This window comes from Schistocerca nitens, chromosome 10 (assembly GCF_023898315.1).
Source record: "Schistocerca nitens isolate TAMUIC-IGC-003100 chromosome 10, iqSchNite1.1, whole genome shotgun sequence".
Lineage (NCBI taxonomy): Eukaryota > Metazoa > Arthropoda > Insecta > Orthoptera > Acrididae > Schistocerca > Schistocerca nitens.
In genome coordinates, this window is record NC_064623.1 from 107,898,238 (window position 1) to 107,907,708 (window position 9,471).

The 9,471-nt window shown below is 39.8% G+C and overlaps 1 protein-coding gene across 2 annotated transcripts in view; it reads right to left on the minus strand.

Annotated features, from left to right (window-relative positions):
* Positions 1-8,377, minus strand: part of LOC126210646 (ADP-dependent glucokinase) — an 83,623-nt gene extending 75,246 nt beyond the window's left edge. For both annotated transcript variants that reach the window (XM_049939971.1, XM_049939970.1), the window contains exon 1: positions 8,037-8,377. In XM_049939971.1, the coding sequence (XP_049795928.1) occupies positions 8,037-8,365 (329 nt within the window). In that variant the 5' untranslated portion in view covers positions 8,366-8,377. The remainder of the gene's footprint in view (positions 1-8,036) is intronic.
* Between the last annotated feature and the right edge of the window lie 1,094 nt (positions 8,378-9,471).

Consider the following 9,471-nt stretch of genomic DNA (forward strand, 5'->3'; position numbering starts at 1 on the left):
TCGTGATAGGGATGGAGAATATGATGTAGGTGGTTACCTGGCAAAGATAGCTACTCAAACTGGTGGCAATAATGTGCATTTCACGCAACTGTTTCAGCGTCATGATAGGCCTCATCTTAATGCGGCTGTCACGCATGTTAACATGGGGCTGGGGCGCATGCTGATGGCAGAGGGCATGGGTCACATTTCAGTAGTGCCAGTTGGGTCTATCAGTTGATCAGGTTTCACTAGGAATGGACTGCACCTCAATAGGGATGAGAAGGGGAGGCTGGCAAAGCTTATAGGTGACATTGTAGTGGGTGGTGGTGGGATCGCTTGTGGAAAAATTCATGTAGTAGTTGGTGTTAGAGCAGCACCTTTTTTAGATTGAAGTCAGCTGATATGTAGACCTGCTTAGAGGAAGTACCTGTAAGTGCTCGCCTTCAGAGGACGTCATGTTTCTAAGTAGAGAAGGAATTAGCATACTTCGTCAAAATATAAGAGGAATTAAAGGTAAAGTTAGTGAATTGCTTATAAATGTTGAATCTGAAATTATTGGTATGTCAGAGCACCACTTAAATAATTTGACAATTCAGAGGCTTCCTTTACCAGGATACAGATTAGCTAGCTGTTTTTCAAGGAGTTCCTTGCAGGGTGGAAGAGTGGCTGTTGTTGTTCTGGTCTTCAGTCCTGAGACTGATTTGATGCAGCTCTCCATGCTACTCTATCCTGTGCAATCTTCATCTCCCAGTACCTACTGCAACCTACATTCTTCTGAATCTGCTTAGTGTATTCATCTCTTGGTCTCCCCCTACGATTTTTACCCTCCACACTGCCGTCCAGTACTAAATTGGTGATCCCTTGATGCCTCAGAACATATCTTATCAACTGATCCCTTCTTCTAGTCAAGTCGTGCTACAAACTCCTCTTCTCCCCAATCCTATTTAATACCTCCTCATTATCTTCAGCATTCTTCTGTAGCACCACATTTCGAAAGCTTCTATTCTCTTCTTGTCCAAACTATTTATCGTCCACATTTCACTTCCATACATGGCTACATTCCATACAAATACTTTCAGAAACGACTTCCTGACACTTAAATCTTTACTCCATGTTAACAAATTACTCTTCTTCAGAAATGCTTTCCTTGCCATTGCCAGTCTACATTTTATATCCTCTCTACTTCGACCATCATCAGTTATGTTGCTCCCCAAATAGAAAAACTCATTTACTACTTTAAGCATCTCATTTCCAAATCTAATTCCCACGGCATCACCCGACTTAATCCGACTACATTCCATTAGCCTCGTTTTGCTTTTGTTGATGTTCATCTTATACCCTCCTTTCAAGACACTGTCCATTCCGTTCAACTGCTCTTCCAAGTCCTTTGCTGTCTCTGACAGAATTACAATGTCATCGGCGAACCTCAAAGTTTTATTTCTTCTCCATGGATTTTAATACCTACTCCGAATTTTTCTTCATCTACATCCTCTTCCATTTCCATAACATTGTCCTTCCATTTCCTTTACTGCTTGCTCAATATACAGATTGAATAACATTGGGGAGAGGTTACAATCCTGTCTCACTCCCTTCCCAACCACTGCTTCCCTTTCATGCCCCTCAACTCTTATAACTGCCATCTGGTTTCTGTACAAATTGTAAGTAGCCTTTCGCTCCCAGTATTTTACCCCTGCCACCTTTAGAATTTGAAAGAGAGTATTCCAGTCAACATTGCCAAAAGCTTTCTCTAAGTCTACAAATGCTAGGAACGTAGGTTTGTCGTTCCTTAATCTTTCTGCTAAGGTGAGTCGTAAGGTCAGTATTGCCTCACGTGTTCCAATATTTCTACGGAATCCAAAGTGATCTTCCCCGAGGTCCACTTCTACCACTTTTTCCATTCGTCTGTAAAGAATTCGCATTAGTATTTTGCAGCTGTGACTTATTAAACAAATAGTTCGGTAATTTTCACATCTGTCAACACCTGCTACTTTCTTTGAGATTGGAATTATTATATTCTTCTTGAAGTCTGAGGGTATTTCGCCTGTCTCATACATCTTGCTCACAAGATGGTAGAGTTTTGTTATGACTGGCTCTCCCAAGGCTGTCAGTAGTTCTAACGGAATTTTGTCTACTCCCGGGGCCTTGTTTCGACTCAGTTCTTTCAGTGCTCTGTCAAACTCTTCACGCAGTATCGTATCTCCCATTTCATCTTCATCTACATCCTCTTCCATTTCCATAACATTGTCCTCAAGTACTTCGCCCTTGTATACATCCTCTATATAATCCTTCCTCCTTTCTGCTTTCCCTTCTTTGTTTGGAACTGGGTTTCCATCTGAGCTCTTGATATTCATACAAGTGGTTCTCTTTTCTCCAAAGGCCTCTTTAATTTTCCTGTAGGCAGTATCTATCTTACCCCTAGTGAGATAAGCCTCTACATACTTACATTTGTTCTCCAGCCATCCCTGCTTAGGCAGTTTGCACTTCCTGACGATCTCATTTTTCATACGTTTGTATTCCTTTTTGCCTGCTTCATTTATTGCATTTTTATATTTTCTCCTTTCATCAATTAAATTCAATATTTCTTGTTACCCAAGGATTTCCACCAGCCCTCGTCTTTTTACCTACTTGATCCTCTGCTGCCTTCACTACTTCATCCCTCAGAGCTACCCATTCTTCTTCTACTGTATTTCTTTCCCCATTCCTGTCAATTTTTCCCTTATACTCTCCCTGAAACTCTGTACAACCTCTGGTTTAGTCAGTTTATCTAGGTCCCACCTCCTTAAATTCCCACCTTTTTGCAGTTTCTTCAGTTTTAATCTACAGTTCCTAACCAATAGATTGTGGTCAAGAGTCCACATCTGCCCCTGGAAATGTCTTACAATTTAAAACCTGGTTCCTAAATCTCTGTCTTACCATTATATAATCTATCTGAAATCTGTCAGTATCTCCAGGATTCTTCCAGGTATACAACCTTCTTTTATGATTCTTGAACCAAGTGTTAGCTGTGATTAAGTTATGCTCTGTGCAAAATTCTATCAGGCGGCTACCTCTTTCATTTCTTCCCGCCGAATCCATATTCACCTACTATGTTTCCTTTTCTTCCTTTTCCTACTATTGAATTCCAGTCACCTATAACTATTAAATTTTCATCTCCCTTCACTATCTGAATAATTTCTTTTATTTCATCATACATTTCTTCAATTTCTTCATCATCTGCAGAGCTAGTTGGCATATAAACTTGTACTACTGTAGTAGGTGTGGGCTTCGTGTCTATTTCAGCCACAATAATGCGTTCACTATGCTGTTTGTAGTAGCTTACCCGGACTCCTATTTTTTTTAATTCATTATTAAACCTACTCTTGCATTACCCCTATTTGATTTTGTATTTATAACCCTGTATTCACCTGACCAAAAGTCTTGTTCCTCCTGCCATCGAACTTCACTAATTCCCACTATATCTAACTTTAACCTATCCATTTCCCTTTTTAAATTTTCTAACCTACCTGCCTGATTAAGGGATCTGACATTCCACGCTCCAATCCGTAGAACGCCAGTTTTCTTTCTCCTGATAACGACATCCTCTTGAGTAGTCCCCGCCCAAAGATCCGAATGGGGGACTATTTTACCTCCAGAATATTTTAACCAAGATGACGTCATAATCATTTAACCATACAGTAAAGCTGCATGCCCTCGGGAAAAATTACAGCTGTAGTTTCCCCTTGCTTTCAGCCGTTCGCAGTACCAGCACAGCAAGTCAGTTTTGATTAGTGTTACAAGGCCAGATCAGTCAATCATCCAGACTGTTGCCCCTGCCACTGCTGAAAAGGCTGCTGCCCCTCTTCAGGAACCACATGTTTGTCTGGCCTCTCAACAGATACCCCTCTGTTGTGGTTGCACCTACGGTACGGCCATCTGTATCGCTGAGGCACGCAAGCCTCCCCACCAACGGCAAAGTCCATGGTTCATGGGGGGAAAGAGTGGCTATGTAAATTTTAAAAAAGTATTCCATTTGAGTCCATAGATCTATCACGGCACTGCACTGAACAGATATTTAAATGTTGTGTAGGGTCAGTTGAATTTAGTGACACTAAACTTCTAACTGTCATTGTTTATGGGTCACCTAACTCTGACTTCAGAGCATTTCTGCTCAAGCTAGAGAGGGTTCTTGATTCACTTCATAGGAAATACCAGAAATTAGTTACATGTGGTGACTTCAATATAAATTTTGTATATGATGGTGCAAGAAAAAGGATGTTGGTTGATCTCCTAAATTGATATTATCTGATGCAGACACTGTTTTTTTCCAAACAGGGTGCAGGGGAACAGTAACAGAGCCACAGACAATAATTTTTTTCATTCTTCATTACTAGATGAGCATTCTGTTATTAAAAGGGTGAATGGCCTTTCACAAACCGTGAAGCACAAATTTTAACACTCAAAGGCTTTGGTAGGCAAACAAATGTCACACGTAATTACAAACTGTGCAGAAAAGTTAATCCACCAGCAATGGAGAGTTTCTTAAACCTTGTCAAGGAACAAGAATGGCAGGATATCTTTAGTGCCAATAACATAGATGATAACTACTTTCCTTAACACATTTCTCATTCTCTTTGAGAGTTGCTTTCCATTAGAACATTCTAAACGGGATACTAGCAGTAGTAGGCAGCCCAGGTGGCTGACTAGTGGGACAAGGATATCATGTAGAACAAAGCAGGAATTATATCAACATGTTAGAAATAGTCACAATCAAGCTATGGTAACCTTTTACAAACTGTACTCTAAGTTGCTTAAAAATGTTATTAGGAAAGCAAAGAGCATGTGGTATGCAAATAGAATAGCTAATTCACATGATAAAATTAAAACCATATGGTCAGTTGTGAAGGAAGTATCTGGTCAGCAGCACAAGGTCGATGGTATAAAGTCAGTTGGTAGTAAAAATATTTCTGTTACTCGTAAATCAGATATACGTACAGTATTTAACAATCATTTTCTGAGCATTCCTGGTGAATTAAACAAAAATTTAGTTTCTTCAGGGTACCATATAACTATCTTGGCAAATGCCTTTCCAAGATTGATGTCTGAAACACTCCTCTGTGATACAGACAAGGGGGAGATTGAGTCAATAATTAAATCACTGGTTATGATGGAGTGCCTAGCAGAACATTAAAGTACTGTGCTGCACATGTTATCCCTGTATTTAGCCATATTTGTAATTTTTCCTTTGGGAAGGTCAGTTTCCTGAACAACTGAAGTACTCAGTAGTAAAGCCGCTTTATAAAAAAGGAGAAAGGGATAATGTAGACAATTTAGACCTATTTCTATGCCATCAGTGTTTGCTAAAGTTATGGAAAAGGCCGTGTATGTAAGGATAACTGATCATTTTATATCACACAATTTACCATGTAAATGTACAGATTGGCTTTAGTAGTCATTTAACAACTGAAAATGCTATATTCTCTTATCTCTGTGAGGTACTGGACGGGTTAAACAAAAGGTTTCAAATGATAGGCATATTTTTTTGATTTGACTAAGGTGTTTGAGTGTGTTGATCACAAAATATTGCTCCAGAAGTTGGCCTAGTACGGAATCCGGGGAGTAGCTCACAATTGGTTCACCTCTTACTTTAGCAACAGCCAACAAAATGTCATTATTCACAATGTTGAGAATGGCTATGATGGGGGTGGGGGGTCTGAGTGGGGTACGGTCAAGTGGGAGGTGCCCCAGGGATCAGTGTTGGGGCCACTCCTGTTCCTTATATGCCCTCTAGTATTACAGGTAATTCTAAAATATTTCTGTTTGCTGTGACACTAGCTTGGTAGTAAATGGCACAGTGAGCAACATTGGCTCAGTTCCAAATAGTGCAGTTCATGACCCAAGTTCATGGCTTGTAGAAAATAAACTAACACTAAATCCCAGTAACACTCAGTTTTTACAGTTTCTCACACACAATTCAACAAAACCAGATGTTTCAATTTCACAGAATGGGCATACAAGTGAACAGTTCAAATTTCTAGGTGTTTAGATAGTAAACTGTCGTGAAAAGCCCACAATCAGTATCTTGTTCAAAGACTTAATGCTGCAAATTTTTACTATTCAAACGGAATCTGAAGTGAGTGATCGTTCAACACAAAAATTAGTCTACTTTGCTTATTTTCATTCGCTTATGTCATGTGGTGGTGTATTTTGGGGTAATTCTTCCCATTCTAAAAGGATATTTTTGGTTCAGAAACAGGCGGTTTAGGCAATATGTGGTGTAAGTTCACGAACCTCTTGTCGACCCCGTTCACTCAGTTAATACACGGCAGAAAGCAAACCTGCATTTAGATCGGACTTTCTTAACTCTTGTGCAGAAAGGTGTGCAGTGTACTGCTGCATCCATTTTTAATAAGCTACAACCCAAATTCAAAAATCTTAGCAGTAATCCACCCGCTTTCAAATCAAAACTGGAGAGTTTCCTTATGAGTCACTCCTATTCTTTCAAGGAGTTCCTTCAAAAATTAAACTGATTCTTCTTGTAGTGTTGATTGTGTTTACATAGACGTATGGCTTCAGTTTTTTGGGTTCATAACATATTTTTATCTGTTATTACTTTCATGTTGTAATTTCATTTACTGACACGTTCCATCACCTGGGAGATTTGCTCCTCAATTTGGTCCTACAGAACTTGACGTGTAAATAAATAAAATAAAAAATGAATGGATGTGTTGCACCTGTGGGTCTAACACTAAAGCTACAAGTATTTTGAGCCTATTGATGCCAAAACATTGGCTTTGACCTGTTGCAATGCTATCGCTGTGCGTGATGACAGAACTTTGTCAAAACAGGTGAAACAACATAGCAGCAAAATATATTTTGCATCTATTATTTTTTACAATGGAAGTTGCAGTGGCAGACTGGTCTGTAGCTTAGCCCATGACTGGAGTTAGCCAATGGGTGATTCCATTGTTACAGACAGTTGTACAGTTGATAGTGAAGTAACATATTAACATGAAGATACATCCCATAAGTTATTTCTTTTTTTCTTTTTATGAATTGACCGTACTATGGACTACTTGATGATACAAGCTGTAACACATTACTGAGGAAATCAAAGATATTACACATGTATTTGTAATTCTTGTAATACCTGCAATATACTTCCGTGTGTACACAAGATTCCTTCTAGTAGACCTATGTAACAGTGCAAAGGTAGACTTTTCTAAAAAAAAAAAAAAAAAAAAAAAAAAAAAAAAAAAAAAAAAAAAAAAAAACACCACAAGCCAACATAACATTCTTTGCCGTGTCATGTGTATTCCACAGGGGACATTCAACTTCTTTGTTTAGACTGCAGATCATTTAGTTCTTGAGTGGTGGTGGCACAGATCATGTTGTTTACTGGATCCATATAGGTCTAGTAGTGATGGCAAGTGATTGTCGGATAAAAATGTTACCGAGTCCCAGAATCACAATCAATCCACCATGTGAATCACAGTTGGTTGGTAAATTATGCTGATGCCATCTGAGGTTTTAGGCCTGTTCACAGTGCACACTAGCAGTTACAAACTTGAAATAAATAGTCTTTTAACAATGAGGTTGTGTTTTATTTTTGGAATGACACTATTTAAGGGAATATTTTGTGCCACATAAATGACACCGTTGTTAAAACCACAGAACAAATAAGTGGTTACGCACAAATTCAAAGTTGGTAGTTCCTTTTCTGTCTCGGAATGACACTACTTAAGGGAATGTTTTGTGCCACGGAAATGGCACCCTTGTTAAAACCACAGAACGAATTATTATTTTTTCGCTCGGCGAAGTAAATGAAACCCATTTCGGTTCAGTATCAACCATACATAAATACTGACACGATACTATGATTTCAAATCCATGTAACGATAATTCATTACTCTTTGTTTATGCAAAGGATTTTCTTCCACCAGTTTCACTCGGTGTTAAGGATGTAGGGCAAGTCTACCAAGTGTTAATTAATTTAATGAAGCCAGTTCGAATTCACTTTGCTGAGTAAGCACCTCGAAACGTTACCTGAAAGAAGTTTTACGGTATAAACAAACACTTACTCCGCAGCTGCACCATGCCTGAAGAAATACGCGTAGGATCTCAGAAGTTCATCTCTTGATCTGATATCGCTGAAATGTTCAGGTTTTTCTGCAATGCTATCATATGTCAACAAAAGTCTAGCATCAACAAACACGTCCTGACATGCACCGTAACCCAACGCTACTTTTGGGTGCTGGTTTAAGGAAAACTGCTTTTCAGCCTTCACCAATCCTTCAAGCACTGAATTTAACCTGGTTTGCAATTCATCACCCGCCTCTCTTCTCACGTACAATGAATATAAAAGGACTAATAATGAAATAAAACTACAGTACTTCAGAAAGTTTCCCATTTTTGAATTGGCACTTCCTAAACAGCAGGCAACCAAAGATAATTTACTACCAGAAAGATACGTGCCACGTGAAGAAAAAACGCTAAATACGAAAGGTCATATCTTTTACTTGTGAATTACGAATAGACGTCAATAATCAATAGTATTTGCTGCGAATCATTTATTTCAGTTTCAGTTTTGGTTAATTTCTTGCAACGTAAATCCAATGATTTAGTTGAAAATTAATTTTAATACTTACGCTTTGATTCAACATGCAACTAAAATGACACCACTGGCTTGCTTGGTGGTTGTTTGGTTGATTTGGGGGAGGGAGCCAAACAGCGACATCATCGGTCCCATAGGGTTAGGGAGGGATGGGGAAGGAAGTGGGCCGTGTCCTTTCGAAGGAACCATCAAGCCATTTCCTAAAACGCCTGAGGGAAATTATAGAAAACCGAAATCAGGATGAAATTAGAATTGTATATTAATACCTTCAGCTACTGACGGGCGTTAATATATATCAACGGGGACATATGAAAATGTGTTCCCCGATCGCGACTCGAACCCGGGATTTCCTGCTTACATGGCAGACGCTTTATCCATCTGAGCCACCGAGGGCACAGAGGATAATGCGACTGCAGGGACTATCTCGCGCACGCCTCCCGCGAGACCCACATTCTCACCTTGTATGTCCACACACTACATTCGCAGTGTCCCTACCCAACACACTCATTACTCAAGGAAGAGATTCTACCAAGTCCCGTAAGAGTTCGGGTAATATGTGTGCATCTGCACAGAAGAAAGTCATGGTGGGTATTGACAGAACTATATACTTTATGTGGATATGGTGTCTGTTCTTTCTTCGTCATCATAAGGAAAACTGCTGAGCCACACTGACTGGGGTTCTGACCGCTCTACATTGCTACTGCTGTACTAAGCCCTTGCGCAGTCCTTTCTGGCCTATGGGAGCCTGGTGTATGGTTCAGCATCACATTCAGCATTGCAGCTGCTGGACCTATCCACCACTGTAGAGTTCGACTTGCAACGGCAGCTTTCCACATCAGCCCAGTGAACAGCCTCCTCGTGAACGCTGGCGTTCTCTAGTGTGGCTCAGATGGCAACTGCTG